The sequence below is a fragment of the Canis aureus genome, chromosome 25 (genome assembly GCF_053574225.1).
Source record: "Canis aureus isolate CA01 chromosome 25, VMU_Caureus_v.1.0, whole genome shotgun sequence".
Taxonomy (NCBI): Eukaryota; Metazoa; Chordata; class Mammalia; order Carnivora; family Canidae; genus Canis; species Canis aureus.
Window position 1 is genome coordinate 46,080,998 of NC_135635.1, and position 16,806 is coordinate 46,097,803.

The 16,806-nt window shown below is 46.2% G+C and overlaps 1 protein-coding gene and 1 long non-coding RNA gene across 6 annotated transcripts in view; both read left to right on the plus strand.

Annotated features, from left to right (window-relative positions):
- Positions 1-14,079: 14,079 nt before the first annotated feature.
- CECR2 (CECR2 histone acetyl-lysine reader) overlaps positions 14,080-16,806 on the plus strand; it is a 175,108-nt gene continuing 172,381 nt past the window's right edge. For all 5 annotated transcript variants that reach the window (XM_077871714.1, XM_077871715.1, XM_077871718.1 and 2 more), the window contains exon 1: positions 14,080-14,237. In XM_077871714.1, the coding sequence (XP_077727840.1) occupies positions 14,112-14,237 (126 nt within the window). In that variant the 5' untranslated portion in view covers positions 14,080-14,111. The remainder of the gene's footprint in view (positions 14,238-16,806) is intronic.
- Positions 14,745-16,280, plus strand: LOC144297485 (uncharacterized). Its single transcript, XR_013364533.1, has 2 exons — positions 14,745-14,827; positions 14,970-16,280. It is a non-coding gene; the product is annotated as an uncharacterized LOC144297485 (long non-coding RNA).

Here is a 16,806-nt window from a genome sequence, read left to right on the forward strand (position 1 = left end):
GTCCCAGAAAATCTTTTAAAGCAGGGAAGTCACAGGACGCCTGATGGCTCAGTGGTTGGGCATCTGCGTTTGGCTCAGGACGTGGTCCCAGAGTTCCGAGATCCAGTCCCACATCAGGCACCTTCATAGAGCCTGCTTCTCCTCTCTCTGTGTCTCTGATGAATAAATAAATAAGATCTTTAAAAAAAAAAAAAAGGTGGGAAGTCACAAGCCCAGATACTTGGAAAACAGTGAGGAAGGGTGGCCGGAAAGAAGACCCTGGGGACAAGGAAACAATTATGGGTATCCATGAAAAAGAGGTGAGCACCAGGCAGGACAGTGAGAGTGGGACAGGGAAGGGGCAGTTGGAGTGGAGAGAGATGTTTTTCCTCCTGATTATAAAGGTTATACACAAGAAACAAGCCTAGAAGGATGAATAGAAAAATGTGAACAGCAGTCTGTAGGTAATGGTTTCACAGGCAGTTATTTTCTTTTTCTGTAGGGTGCTTTTTTTTTAATTTCTTAAGTTTTATAATGTTTAGCACATTTTAGGCATTATTAATTTTATTGTATATACTTCAAAATGTATATATAGTTTTATTTATTTCCTAAGTAATCTCTACACCCAACATTGGGCTTGAGCTTACTCTTGAGATCAAGAGTTGCACACTCCTCTGACTAAGCCAGCCAGGTCCCCCTTGTTTACTGTATTTGTAAATTCTCCATAATTAGTATGTATTTCTTCTTTTTCTATTAAAATTTAAGTTTACTATCTTTTTCCTTATTAAAGTTAACACATAATTATAACAAAATACTTGAGAAATGCACAAAGAATGTCAGGGGACATCAGTTGTTATACAACGTAAAAAGAGACCGATAATATTTCCTTTATGATTACAGTTAGTTTTTATTTTTCACTTTTTGAAAAGATTTTATTTATTTGAGAGAAAGGGAGCAGAAGCAGGACAGAATAGCAGAGGGAGAGGGAGAAGCAGGCTCCCCATTGAGCAGGGAACCTGATGCTGGGCTCAATTCCAGGACTCTCAGATCATGACCTGAGCTAAAGGCAGATGCTTAACTGACTGAGCCACCCAGGTGCCCCATACCATCATATATTCATTCTAAAATGGAACAAAAAAAAAATTTGTTTTTTTTAAATCACAGGACACTTCAGTTCTTAAGGGGAAAAAAAAATCAGCTTTGAAATTTTTTTTTTTTTAAAGATTTTATTTATTGGGTAGCCCAGGTGGCTCAGCAGTTTAGTGCCACCTTTAGCCCAGGGCCTAATCCTGGAGACCCGGGATTGAGTCCCATGTCGGGCTCCCTGCATGGAGCCTGCTTCTCCCTCTGCCTGTGTTTCTGCCTGTGTTTCTGCCTCTCTCTCTTGTGAATAAATGAATAAATAAATAAAATATTTAAAAAATATATATAAAAATCAGTTTATGTCAGTCTCTTCCTTAAGATCTTTCAATAGCTTCTCCAAATGCTTTAGCATAAGGCTTCAACTCTGAACTTAGCACGAAAGACCCAGGTTTCACCTCTGTCCTCCTACTACAACCAACCAAAATGCTTCACTTCAATCCAGCTGAGCCCGTTGGCTATTTCACACCACTGTGTCTCTCTGCTTCCCCTGCTCTATCCAGCTGGCACTCCATCCTTCAAGCTTCACCCAAGTTATCTCCTTGTCCAGGAAGAATTCTCTGGTGTTCCATTTTAGTTTGGATATATTTGGTGTGTGCTCCATACCACATTGGGCCTACACTTAAAATTGTAACACTTGATTTGTCTGCCTTCCTCTCTAGATTATCTGCCAAAGTGCAGAGACCCTAGTTTATTGAACTTCATAAATCTGAATCTAGAGCCAAACGCCATGCATGGCAAGGAAAAGGCCCTTAGTAAATAATTTTGTTTTCGTTTTGGTTTGGGTTTACTTTACTATACTAGAGCACTGCTCTGGGTGCTAGGAATACAATAATGAACAATCTAGATCTGAGTCCTCCTCTAAATAAATGAACAAATAAATACGGACTCCATGAACTGGGAGTATTTACTTGGAGAAAAGAGAAATCTTAGAGTGGCAATGGCTAGAGCCTTCTCTTAGGTAGACTAGAGAGTAATGTATTTTTATCTTGCTCCTGAATTAAGAATTATTGACTAAAATCTACAGAGAGAAAAAAAATAAAAAAAATAAAAAAATAAAATCTACAGAGAGGTAGATTTCACTTCTTTGAGTGATAAGAATTGATAAAAACCAGAACTGTCTGGCTGATGATGCAGTGATCCTCTCCTCATCCCTGTAGGTGGGAAAGGATCCGATGAAGGCTGTCAGCATGCCCGGGTGGGTGGTGGGCTATCCCAGAGGGTCTATAAGGCATGTCTGGACCATGAAGCTACCATGCACTTCTAACTCACGTTCCCTCCCTCCAGGGTTCCATGTTGCCATAATCTCTCACCAACACCTTAATTCTATTTTTTTCTTCCACTTTATTGTTTTCAAAGCCCGTCCTTATCATGCATAAGCATATCTAGAATCTCATTTGTGCTCTTTACATCTATATCCAGCTTGTCTAATTCTATTCTCCTTGGCTCCTCACTAATGGCCCAGGCAGAGTCTTTATTTCAGATGATGAGATGGGAAGACCTGAAAGGACACAGCTGGACATTTCATATCCCATTTGGGTTGACAGAGTTTCTAGCAGTTGGGAATCATCCTTTTATCTCAAATAGAGTCAACTGAGTCGGAAAGCCAATGGGGATGAAAGTCATCTGGTATCCTAGAGTATTCTGTTTATAGCTCCCATAGTTACCTACAGAGAGCACGACAAAGAGCAGATCTCCCTCAATGCTTAAGTTTCTGTAACCTGCAGTCTGAAGCTCACTTACACCAATGCCCAGATCTCAGTGCAGCTTCAAGTGAACAATTGGTACAAGGTTCCTTTCTATTTGTTAGAATTAAAGGACTCTTGTGCAGAAAGGAAATAGAATGGGAGACATGGAGATACCAGGCCCACATCCTGCTCTTCCACAAGAAAGGGCAAGAAATGCTCAGTTGTTGTGCAGGCCTTTTTCACATGCCCAGCCACTGGGTTTCAGTCCCAACTTAGAGTGATAATAATGCTTTTTCATTTGTTATATGATTTTTCACTCTTCCACCACTGCTGACCATCACCAACCATCCCACCAGCACCCCCTAATTAGCCATGGATGGTTCTTTCACCTCTATCTTGGCCTCAGGGAGAATTGCCAACAAGCAGTAGGACTCTTGGCCATGTGTTATGGGTTTTGAGGCACAGACACTTGTTCCCCTGCAAATGGATTGATGATATCAATCTATTTATCACAGCTTATCATCCAGCCTTTAGTTAAAAGCTTGGTTGGAAGTTGGGTTTCCAATGGGCACATTGCAAGTGCTCTAAAGGCCAAGGCTGAGAGCTGGGAACTTTTCCGAGTTCCCAGGCTTAGCATTAAATATTGTACCTAGAGATTTGTCTTTTCTATGTTAACTAAGAAGCTTGCTAACTCCTGTGGTGTGGTCTGGCAGGGACATACCATTAGATCAGAATGTTTTTTGAGGCCATCGTATTGGCTAATGTTTTAGTGGCATAGGACAGAATTAAAGCCAACTTGTGCACTATGTATTACCAAAAATGTCTTGCTCTTTGGCATAGTTAAATACAACAGCTTGGGATCCCTGAGTGGCTCAGCGGTTTGGTGCCTGCCTTCAGCCCAGGTCGTGATCCTGGAGTCCCAGGATCGAGTCCTGCATCCGGCTTCCTGCGTGGAGCCTACTTCTGCCTCTGCCTGTGTCTCTGCCTCTCTCTCTATCTGTGTCTCTCATGAATAAATAAATAAAATCTTTTAAAAAAATAATAAATCCAACAGCTTAATCATAACTGAGTCATATAACAACAACTGCAGTTATCACAAGGTGCTCCCATAGTTTTCCTTGTTTGCCAACAGGTCTCCCCTTTTACGTTTTCAACTATACACAGGCAACAACCATAAAGGCTCTGTTTCAGTTGTTGAATGAGGGAGGCGGTTGTGAAGGAGGTTTGATTAACTTTAAAAATGATTCCATAAACATAATAGATTTGAAGTTCGCAGGGACTTCTAGGTCCTCAACTCTTAAAACAATCCTTAGAACATTGTAGCTGCTCAATAAATACTTATTGAATGAGTGCCTACAGAAATCAAATTAGAAAACAATGTTAATTTCACAGTTTTATTCATGAAAAGTAGAAAGTTTGGGTTTTGTTTGGCTTTTTAAAAAATTATTATTAAAGAATGAAATTAGCTTTAACAGAGTAATAGTCTGCTCTTCAGTGTTTACCATAGTTATCAAAAGTTAGTCTAGACTATAAAAAAATGTTTGCTTTTTATTCTAAGTTCAAAAATAAAGATAATAAGCAAGGAAAGTTAATTTCCATGTTCTGCTTTTATTTTTTTTTAAGTTTTTTTTTTTTTTTTTATTTAGTTAATCTCTACACCCAACATGGGGCTTGAACTCAGAACCCAGAGATCAAGAGTCACATGCTTAACCACTGAGCCATCCAGGTGCCCCTATTTTCCACTTTTTTTTTTCTTTTTTCTTTTTTTTCCATTTTCTTATTAAAGCTGATAGGTACTCAAAAAATGCTGTATGAATTAAGCTAATAGGTTAAGGCATACTCTACCAGAGGGAGACTTCACTGCTATTATGGGACACCTCTCAGCTTATTTCATTTTCTAAGCCCAACTTTATAGCCTTAATTGATACTTAGCAATCAAATCAATAAAACCAATGAAATAATAAAATAGATACTTGGTACCTAATGAGAGATCCCAGAGAATACATAGTTCCTATTTTTTTTTTCAGATTTTATTTATTTTTTTATTTTTATTTTTTTTATTTTTTTATTTTTTTAAAGATTTTATTTATTTATTCATGATAGTCACAGAGAGAGAGAGAGGCAGAGACACAGGCAGAGGGAGAAGCAGGCTCCATGCACCGGGAGCCCGACGTGGGACTCGATCCCGGGTCTCCAGGATCGCGCCCTGGGCCAAAGGCAGGCGCCAAACCGCTGCGCCACCCAGGGATCCCAGATTTTATTTATTTATTCATGAGAGACACAGAGAGGCAGAGACACAGGCAGAGGGAGAAGCAGGCTCTATGCGGGGAGCCTGACGTGAGACTCTATCCCGAGACTCCAGGATCACGCCCCCAGCCGAAGGCCGGCGCTAAACTGCTGAGCCACCCAGGTGTCCCCATAGCTCCTGTTTTCGAAGATTATATTTGTTCAAATGTTAAATATATATATATTTGTTGTTGTTGTTGTTGTTGTTGTTAAATATATATTTTATAGTCCTTCTCACCTGTCTTAAATCTATGGATGTGGAACATAAATCATCAGAGAAAAGAACTTGCTTAGGACCTGTCCAGATAAAGTGAAAAAGTTCATGTTTTTAAGGAAATATAGCACTTTTGAATTAAGTAGGTTTAAAAATAATAAAAACAGTAAATTTTTATATGTATATGGCTGTTTATAGTTTAAGTAATTATCTCCTTTGGTTCACATATCAGTCATGGAGGTAAATGGAGTGAGTGTGTGCTATTATTATTTATTATTTGAGAAAATGCAGTGTGATACTCAGGCTCACATAGATGCCAGGTACTAAAGTTATAGCCAGAATCCAGGTCTTTTGAATCCTAAAACACTGCTCTTACCTTTATACTATACTGCTTTCTCCACAAAATATCTCTTCAAGTTAAAAATTATTCTAACTTAATTGTTTTTTTTTAGTTGGTTTTGAATTCAATAGAATTTCACTCAAGATCTTAAGCTCTAAATGAAGATAGTCACTTGTGTTTCAGTTCAAAATCCATCTTCCTCCTCCTCCAAATACTCCATTTCACACTAAATATTTTCTTCTCTGAACTCCTTCCTAAAAGGAGCCAAATGCACTACATTATTTCTTATACCTCTTTATGACTTTAATATTATATGGTATACTAACAGTGTATAGAATATGAATAATCCTATCAACTGCATTAGAACCTCAAGGCCAGAGACCGAATTTTTTACCTAAATGTGTATTTCTATATTGAATGAATCAATTTGGAGAGACAACTCTGGCCCAGCTAAGGAGTGTGAGGCCAGATTGTACACAACCCTGGGCACTTTGTCAACCAAAATAATGTGACCTTTAAACTGAGTAGAGATGGTTTGAGGCCAAAGGAATAACACAGGAGCTAAAATAATTAAAAAGAAAGTTAAAGAAATTAAGGATTGTAGTCCCTTTGAAAAGAGATTAAGAAAAGAACTCATTAAGATTCACCAGCTTCTGAATGGCACTAAGAATTGAGATGCTACAAAGCTATTTGACCTGGTGTCAAGAACAAGGGGAGATGCCACAATAAGATAGGCCAGGGATGGACACTCCAGGAATTCAGAGAGGAATTTTGGAACAGAACAGCATACACATGGACTAAGCAACCAGAGGCAGCAAGAGAGCTGATTCTTAGTTTCAGTTTCTAGAACAGAATTGAAGAATTCTTTAGCAGGCAATAAAATCTGAGTTCTAAAATCAAAAAGGGGGCCCATGGTAGAAAGGCACCTCAGCTCCTTTCTATTCTCACCCACTGAGTGCTAACATTTGTAATTGTTTCCTTTATGGCTGCATGTGGCATTAAGATAGTATTTGCTAGCCCCCGGCTCTGTTCTGAGCTTCTTGCAGCCGGAGCAGCAGAAGCAATGCTCCAGAGAGCCACAGCCTCCATGTTCAGGGCTGAAACTGTGAATGCCAGCAGCCTCTCTCAACCAGGGTCAGGAGAGTTTCAAGCCTGATACCTCAGTTTCATGACTATAACAAATTACCAGTCTTAAGGTTAAAAAAAAAAAAAAAAAAGGAGAGAGAGAGAGAGAGAGGGAGCGAGAGCTGCTCACATAGCCCTGGTCTCAGGTGGCCTCAGAGCTCTTATTGCGGAGCGGAGCAATGGAAGGACACAGAGGCTGCAAGTCTCAGTTTATGGTAATGAGAGGCCCCATCCTAAGGAGCTCTGAGGAAAGGTGTGGACAGGTAGAAAGGACAACCAAGTTACTCTGAGCATGTTTCCACCTCAACCTAGGCTTTAGGAAGAGTAATTAACTACAGAAATGCTGAGAGAAATTGCTGGAAATGTGGGTGAGTGGTAAGGAGACATTTATACAGAGTACAGTATGGTTAGCAGAAGAATTTCTTTTTTTTTTCTTTCAGTTTTTATTTAAATTCCAGTTAGTTAAGATACAGTGCAATACTAGTTCCAGGTGTACAATACAGTGATTCAACCCTTCCATACATCACCCGGTACTCCTCATGATACTTGCTGCTTAGCTAAAGAAGTTCTGAACCTGTTGCTCTATTCACAGTGAATCCTTATAGTGACTTTTGCCTATCTCAATATGCTTTTTTTAAAATGTAAACTTTCTCTCTCAATAAATTATCTCTTATTGTTTCTGTCATCTTCTTCCCCAACCAGTTGCCTATCTTTTTGGGTTCTCTCTCCCCCCATGCCTCACTTCTGAAACCTGCTTTACAGGATATCCAACACAGACGAGCTTTCCAAGGCGGATAAAGGTAACCACGGGTTCCATGGCAGTTAGGAAGGAGAGTTGGGACAGAGCTGGAAGGCTGTCAAGAGAGGAAGGAAGCAAAAAGATAAGCAATGGTAGCATCACTGACATGATCAAGGGCAATTTTATTTAATCCCTTTATAACTTGCCTTTTGTTCATTTACTGCCCATGTGTGCCCTATGTCCCAGGGCAATGTTCCTAGCCTCCAGCAAAAACTGTGAACATACACCTGGCAGCTTCATTTGTACAGTACTTAGCTTGGTGCCACACAAAATGAAATTGATTACCTTATGAAAATAGGCAGAAACCAAAACCCTGATTCAGTGAAAGGGAAAAATTAGAACTGGGAAGATCAATCTCAAATATTAAATCACTAGAAGTTGGAGAAATTAAGTGGAAGTAGAAAATTAAGTTTATGGTTGCCTGGGTGGCTCAGTGGTTGAACATCTGCCTTCAGCTCAGGTCGTGATCCCGGGGTCCTGGGATCAAGCCCCACATTGGGCTTCCTGCATGGAGCCTGCTTCTCCCTTTGCCTGTGTCTCTGACTCTCTCGGTGTGTCTCTCTCATGAATAAATAAATAAAATCTTAAAAACAATTAAGTTCATATGAAAGGCTTGAGAGTAATCTTAAAATTAAGTGGTTAACTAGATTACATAATAGCAAGCATGTTGACACTTTAAAAATTATAATTTGTGTTCTGTCACAGACTTTTATGAAAAAAAAGATATATGTAGAGAGGGTAACTAGTGTTTCCTATGAACTTATTAGTAATAAACACTTATTTCACAAACATTCATTTATGATCAATTATCTGTAGACTGCTCTAAAGGAGCAGGTGGAGGACAGCAATAAGGAGCCCTATGGACTGTTCCCTGTGGAAGAGCTGAGATTTACTCAGTGAAACAAAGCATTCATGAAAGAGAGAAGTTGGAAGAGGTTGCAGTAGGCTAGAGTGGCTAGGGATGCCTCCCTGAGGTCTATATGGAGAAGCAGAGTTTGGATAGGAAAGAACCAATGATTTAGAGGGACAGAGTGAGTAGTGTAGATCCATAAGGCCCAATACAATAGCTGCTAGCCACATGTGGCAGATTGAGCACTAAAATATGGCTAGTCCTAACTGAGATGTGCATTCAAGTGTAAAACACATGGCAGATTTCAAAGATTTGGTATAAAAAAAAATGTAAAATCATTCATTGATGTTTTTTGTATCGATTATATGTTGAAATTATAATATGTTGGAGACACTGTGTTTAAGAAAATATAATTATATTTTCAAGAAATAATTTATTTCTCATAATAATTATAATAAATATAACAAATAATTTACTGTTAAAATTAATCTTTTTCAAACTGATGTATTGTTTTACTATATCTGGCAAGACAGAGTAAGTCAGAGGTGGAGGGGAACTAGAGGAAAGAAAACCAGGAAGCTTCTATCTAATACAGTAAGACGAAAAGGACCTGGCTTAGGGTGGAAAGTGAGGGTATCAAAAGAAAAGGGATACAAGAGACATCGTGAAGGAAGAACCAAGAAGACAGTAATTATTAGCTAAGAGGAAAGGAAAAAGGAAAGTGCCATGAAAAAAAAAAAGTGAACCCAGGAGTCTGGGAATATAGTTGTTTTATTAAAAGAATTACAAAGTCAGGAAGGGTGTTTGAGGTGGATAGAACAGTGTTGTGCTAGCTGTCTGTCATGGTTGTTATTTTCCTTCCTCACCACATGTTGAGTTTAAGGTAATGAGAAGCATGCGACTGGCATCTGGGGAAATGACACTGTAACTCAGGGGAGAAGCTAGACTGAGGATGTGTATTGATAAAAAACTGATCTTTAATGCCGAGTGAATGAGTTCCAAGAAGAGAGAGCAGAAAGGCAGAGGAAAGAAGGAAGGAAAAGAATCCACAACAGGCATTTAAAGAAGTTCTGAATGTCTTATGGCGTCATGCTATCTCTTGCATTGTCATTATGTAATCAAATTAATCATTGGATTGCTGAGATATTAGGGACAGTTCCCCTCCCCGCCAAAAAGTGTAATGTGGTTGAGAAGATAGCTCTAATTATAAATCTTTTAATTTAAGTAGCACTTCAAAATAAATAGTAGATGACCCAAAGGAGTACTTGATAAGTGAATCATACAAACTGTGATTTCTTGTGTAAGGGTACATGGAGAGACACCCAAGTGAGGGTGTTTTGGGAAAGCTTTAGGAGAAAGTGAGTTTTGAGTGGGTCATGATCTAAGAGGTTGAGTTCTAAGTCTTTCTAGACGATTGATTAAAAAGGTGTGATGACAAAGGAGGTTGGGCAACGCCCCCTTGGCCCAGGGCATGATTCTGGAGACCCAGGATCAAGTCCTCCCATATCAGGCTCCCTGCATGGAGCCTGCTTCTCCCTCTGCCTGTGTCTCTGCCTCTCTCTCTCTCATGAATGAATACATAAAATCTTTAAAAAAAAAAAAAAAGAAAAGAAAAAGGAGGAGGTGGCAGCAAATTCAGGTGGGTAAGGGGACCAGTTTGTTGGGAGAAGTCATTGGATAGATGGGGTGGGGATGGGGTGGGAGCTACCCACTTTAAAATAGTGGCTCTATTCTAAAGGCAAAGCCACAGAACACAGAGACCATTTAGCTTAAGCCCTTTGTCTCACAGACGAAATACAGAGAGAATAAGAGACTTAGTTCTAACAGACAATTCCTATTTCCTGACTACTAACCTAATTTACTTTCTACAACTTCTAAAATTTTAAAGTTGTCTTTGGGAATAGGTACTTTATGGAATGCAGCTCTGTAATGAGAAAGGAAGGGTGTATGTGAGGGTGTGGCAAGGATTTATGAGGTAACTGGTCTTTAGTTATACACAGGCAACTAAAGTGACAAAGTAAGGTTTTACTCTACTCTTGCTCCAATTGGATTCTGGGACTGAAACAAGGAGAATCCAGGTTAAGTTGGTTAGGCAAAAAGAAAAGAAAGGCAGTTCAAGTAGAAAGACAGAAACAGTGGAATCATTAGAGAGGACACTGGAACATTTGGATTATAGTCCTAGTTAGCAGTGGTTATGGGAGAAGCCACACTTTTATTTCTCACATAACTTCCAAGGTTCAAATAAATGTTTTTAGCTGATCATTTGGAATTTGCAATGTATTTCCCAAAGAAGCAGTGTTATACAACGGTGGTTAGTTTCCCAGATGATCCTCCAGGAATCTATAAAGATTCCATCAGAACTGAAATAAATGCATATTTGCAAGGAGAAATAGAAATATTTTTTGCAGCATCAATGAATTAACAAAACAGATTAGCCAAACTAATTATTGTGGGGTTTTTAAAATCGAAAACATTTGATTAGGAGAGGATAAGGAACTGAAGGCTGTGGTGAATCTGAGGTTAATGGCACAACTCACAAATGGAAAAGAGGCAAGAGAGCGAAAGGGAAAGTATGAGCTGTGTGCATTTTTTTTAAGGAAGATGAGACAGTGTTTAGAGGGTGGAAGAATGGGCCAACCTGGAAAAAGCCTGGAGTGAGATACCACTCTGAAAGAAAGAGAGAAATAAGGGAGGGCCAGTGACCAACATATGGGTACAGAGGTCGTAATCTAGACTCCAGGAGATCTGCCCAAAAGCCGGTCCAGAGAATAACTCCGAGGTAGGGAAGTCCCAGGGGCAAGTGGGACAAATGTTCAGAGCAGAGTCAAAGACTCAAACGTGAGGCCCTCGTCCGAACTCGGGGAACTCCCAGACCATCCTTTCGGCCGGACCAGAGACATATAAGACTTCTTAGCTCCAGGGCCAAAATGGGTTCCAGGCTGTTGGTGAGAGCTGGGGTGGCTGGAGAGCACAGTGAGGGAGCAACCAGGCACTGAACCAGAATTAGAGAAGGAGGTCTTAAAGAAAAGGAAGGGAAGGAGAGGCAGATGTAAAGCTGGAGTGCTGGTCCATATGAACACTGAGATGGGATCCTCAGAAGAAAAAAAGGCAGCACAGGGCAAGTAAGGCAGAGCAAGAAAAAGGTGCTCAAAGAGAAAGAAAGAGGACTCTCTAATCACCACCAGGGGGCACCTCCAGATCCAGGACAGTTTTGTTGATGACCAGGACTGGGCAGCGGTGTGGGGGAGGGAAGAGGACAATAGAGTAGCCTTCCAACCAAGGGGGGTTGTAACCAGGACTCCAACACTCGGCAGTAACCACAACTTGTCTCCTTTCTGCTTCCTGGTGGTGTCGATATTCTGGGCACTATTATTCCTCCCTGGCTGGTGGTGACAATTGAGAGGCAAGATAAAAGAGGTTAAATCATGGTAACAGATACAGGCAAAAATGAGAAGACAGATGGAGACCCAGCAAAAAGGAACTGGGGGAAAGAACAGTCAGGATATAATGGATTAGAAATGAACATGAAGAAAAGCAGTAATGTTTAAAAAGAGAGAAGGAAAAGTTCTGGAAAATCAAACCGATCTGTGAGGAAATGAGGAAAGACGGGAGGAGAAAGTCCGAAAACATCTAATTCAGGTTATGTGATTAATTCGAGGGGCTCCTGCCCCCTTTCACATCTCATCTATTAATAGGATATCCACAGAAGAGCTTTATAAACACACAAAACTGTAGCCTTTGCTCTTTGGGAGCATCTAGATAAACACTTATTTTTGCCAAAGATGAAAGCATGTAATTGAATTTAAATTAAAAAGGGAAAAGAAAAGAAAGCATACAGTAGAATTTGAGGATGAATTTTAAGTCATTAAAAAGTTCGAGGAAATAAAGAAACAAAACTCTGGGGCCGTTTCTAAGCCAGGAGGGGTGTGGGGGAGCCAGTGTTAGAAGTATTTTGACTCATAAAAGATGCAATTAAGTTTAAGAAGTTGGCTCCCCCTCCCCCTTTAAATGCTGCTTTATGGAAACACAACAGGTTATTAAAGGCACCAGAATCAAGTGAGGGAGAGCTGAGGGAGGACCTGCAGACAGCCCACTCCACAATCTAGCGCAGACCCTGCTCGAGGTAGAAGAGGATGATAACCGTGCCTGCTTCCGTGAGTACCGGAGTACTTTAGGGAGGCGTCGGGGGTGGTGTCTCCAGACCGAGAGGTGGGTGCAGGGCCCGGCCAAGGCCCTCAGAGATGGAGATGAATCCAGGACTGAAAACCTCCTCGCACTGGCCAGTGCCTCCACCTGGGGGTTCACTGTAGTTTGCCCACACTTCCAGCCGGTCTCAAGTGTTCGGAAGTGTTTTTCTCCCTTCGGACTTGGCCGACTTGTACCGCACCGCACAATTCAGTACTTCGGAAGCCCCCGCGCCCGCACCCCCGCTCCAGGGCGCACCCCGGGCCGGCGCCAGCATCCGCCCTCCCCGGGGACCTGGCGCGCTCCGCGTCTCCCATCCCCCATCCCCCACCCCGCTAACGGCATTGTGCGCTCTCCTGCGGGCGGCCCTTGCGCGGCCCGCGGCCCTGGGCCCGGCTTCTCAGGGCGGTCGCACGTGTCCATCCTCCGGGGGGCCGCTCGGGCGCACGGCTGCTGATTGGCGCCTCCCCCGACCCCACCCTTCCCGCCGCGCTCCAGCCTCCAGCGCCCTGGGCCCCAGCTCATCCAGCCCCCCCCCGCCCCGGGAGAAGAGAGCCACTTTGGAGCTCCTTGGAACACCGTTCCTGGAGGGAATCAAAGTGTCCGAGAACGTGTGGAAATCACTTTATCCCTCCCGGCCGCCTATTTCTGGGGCGCACGACCTCCGGTTCCCGGCGCCGCCGCGGCACGACCGGCGCCCGAACTCTCGCACGTGCGCGGCCCCGGGTCTGCCCCGCCGCAGGCACCGCCCGGCGGGCCCTTTAAAAGGACGCGACCACTAGGGCAGAGTGGGGGGCGGGAAAGGCCCTCGCGTCCCTGTGGCTCAGGTCGGTGAAGGCCTCGCCCCGAGCACCCGCGCAGCGAGGGGGGCCCCGGGGCAGCCCGCGGGCCGGCTCGCTCCCTTCGCGGCCCGCCCCTCGCTCCTCGGGGCGCCCGCTGCCCTCCCCTCCGCTCCCCTCCCCCGCTCTCCCGGTGCAGCTGTCCGGGCGGGGGGTGGGGCGCGGGGCGGGGGTTGTTGTTGTGGCGAGGCAGCCCCGCCCCTCCTCGTGGCGGCCCCTCCCTCGGCCCGCGCGCGGCCCCGGCCCCGGCCCGGCCCGGCCCCCGGCCCCGCCCCCGGCCCGCCCCCGCCCCCGCCCCCGCCCCCGCCCCCGCCCCCGCCCCGGCCCCATCTGTTTTCCCCGGCGGTGGGATGATTATATTGTACCGCGCTGGGGGCGGCCGCAGCCGCAGCCGCGGGATGGGGCGAGCGCGCGGGCCCCGCCGGCAGCCGCAGCCGCCGCCGCCGCCGCCTCAGTGAGTCGGGCCCCCGCCCGGGACGCCCGCCCTCAGCTCCTGCGCCCGCCGAGCCGCCCCCGCCCCCGCCCCCGCCCCCGCCCGAGGAGCTGAGGCGCGGCGCCGCGGCGGGAGTCCGAGCGGGCGAGGCGCGCGGGCAGCGTGGGGCCGCCGGGGCTCTCGGGGGTCGCGGCCGCCGCCGCCGCCGCCGCCGCCGCCGCCGCGCCGGGGAGATGTGCCCGGAGGAGGGCGGCGCGGCCGGGCTGGGCGAGCTCCGCTCCTGGTGGGAAGTCCCGGCCATCGCGCACTTCTGCTCGCTCTTCCGCACCGCTTTCCGCCTGCCCGACTTCGAGATCGAGGTGAGCGGCCGCGGGGCGCCGCGCGGGGGCGGCGGGGGCTCCGGCGGGCGGGCGGCAGCCGGGCGAGGGCTCGGAGCTGGGGCACGAGGCGCGCGGGGCCGCCGGTCGCCGGCGTCCGGCCGCGGGACGCTGCTCGAGGCGGCCGTGCCCAGCGGCGCCCTCCGGGGCGAGGCGGAGCGGGGGCTGCGCTTTTGTACGAGTCCGGCCGGGGCCGGGGCGGGGGCCGGGTGTGGGGCCGGGTGTGGGGCCGGGGCGGGGGCCGGGTGCGGGGCCCGCCCGGTGCCGTTGGAGGGCGAGCGGGCTCGGCTGCCCCGGGTGCTCGGCGCGGCGGCCGGGGTCTGCGGGGCCGGGAGCGGCGCGCGCACCCGGGCTCTGGGCCGCCTGGGTTCCCTTGGGGCGGGCGGACGCGGGGCCCGGCGGCGGCGCGGAAAGTTGAGCGCTCCGTTATTCCCGGCTGCGCCTCTCGTGCGGCGCGCGGCCCTCGGCGGCTCGCGGCGGGTCCGGCCACCATTATCCCTCCGGCGGCGGGTGGGAGGGGAGGGAGGGCTCTTCTGGCCAGGCCGAGGGTGCCCCCGGACCCGGGCTTTGTGGTGAGCGGACGAGGGCCGGGGTCCTGCGGCGGGACCGGGGCGGGAGTGCGCGCGGGGCGGACGCGGGGGCCGCCAGCCCGCCCCGCGCCGCGCCGCACCCGCCCTCCGTCCGCGTATTTTTATTTATTTTTATTTTTGGAAGGCGGCGTGCGACATTTGATTGGCCGGCAGGTTGGGCCGCCTGCTCGCCGCGGCGGCGCGGACGTGTGGGGGACCCAGCACCTTTTGCGGCGGACAAAGGTGAATGGAAGCGGCGGCCAGTTCTCCCCGGGGTCCTGCCCGCGAGGTGGCCGGTGGAGCGCTCCACACAAGGATTACTCTTTCGCAGGAGCAAATCGTTGTTGTTGCCTCCCCACCCCCACCCACCCTACTTTCTGCCATTTTCAGACTGATTTTGGTTCGTGTATTCCCAGGGTTTCTGCCTCACCTTTATTTTTAGACTAAGTGGTGTTTGCGGAAATATCATTCGCTTCTCGCACGATCCGAGGGCTGGAGCCCGCTCTTGTTGCGGAGTTAATAGTACCGGGAAAATAGGAAGATCAAGAGAGGGACGCTGGGAGAACGAGGCGGAGTGTAGGCTGATAGCCTGGGACCGCGCTCCGGCTTTCGGCGAGTCTCCGTTCCTGAAGCCGATTAAAACAACGCGAGGAAACCGCAGGCTTGTGTTGGGAGGAAGAGGAGGGAGCTTGGGCGTCCTGAGTACCACCGCAGCGCCCGCTTCCAAAGTTTGGGAGTGATTGTTGCGAGCGCGGTCCTTACCGAAACTGTAAGCAGGACAGCTGTTTATACCGCTGGACAAACGGGGCCGCGAAAACGACACATTTGAGAATGCTTAAATTCAAGAGATGCTTAACAGTTATCCCGGTAGTAGGGTTTTCTTTTGGTTGTTGTAAAATCGCAAGTAGTTCAACTTTGTCCTGCTGCTCAAAATGGTGGCTGTTGTGGGAGGTGTTGCCTGTGACTGTGCCATCTTGGGTGCTGGTAAACTTGCCCCTTGGCCCATTTTCTTCTTTGCAAGATAATAAGATGGCTTAAGGACCCGTTCTAAAAATATTGTGGAAAAACTCATCTTCCAAAAACCATATACTCCCATTTTGTTGATGGAAAAATAGAAATGACTAATTTTGCCTTAAATTGTTGCAGATACGTAATCTCTAACTTGTCTTATATTCTAAGAAAGAAACTTGTGGTTTTTAAGTATTAGCTGGTATAATTCCTTAAGGAAATGTAAATTAATCAGGAATCCTGGGTGGCTCAGTGATTGTCTGCCTTTGGCTCAGGGCCTGATCCCGGAAAGCTGGGATCGAGTCCCACATTGGGCTCCCAGCTAGGAGCCTGCTTCTCCCTCTGCCTATGTCCCTGGCTCGCTCGCTCTCTGTGGCTCTCATGAATAAATACGTAAAATCTTTAAAGAAAAAAAAAAAAAAGAAGAAGGAGATGTAAGCTGATCAAAGAGGTCAATTTTGTGTGTATAATAGAAGTGGAAAGGGATCCCTGGGTGGCGCAGCTGTTTGGCGCCTTCCTTTGGCCCAGGGCGCGATCCTGGAGACCCGGGATCGAATCCCACGTCGGGCTCCCGGTGCATGGAGCCTGCTTCTCCCTCTGCCTGTGTCTCTGCCTCTCTCCCTCTCTCTCTCTCTCTGGCTATCATAAAAAAAAAAAAAAAAAAAAAAAAATAGAAGTGGAAAAATCATTGTTACAGGTGAATAATTTGGGCTGTTTGAGATGACTGTCCTTTCTTTTGATTCGAGTGGTTCTTGGAAGTGACACTGTTGTTTTTAAACTGCGTGCTGTTTGAAATACATGCAACAAGAACAAATATTTGGAATCCATATGCACATTTGTATGTCCACACTGTTTTTATTACAAGTTCAGTAGGTAGGTAACAAATGATAGTGACTTTTTAACTTACCCAGTTAACGTGTGATCCTCTCATGGCACGTGTGTTTTGAGATGGTCAATGCAAATTGTAACTTAAA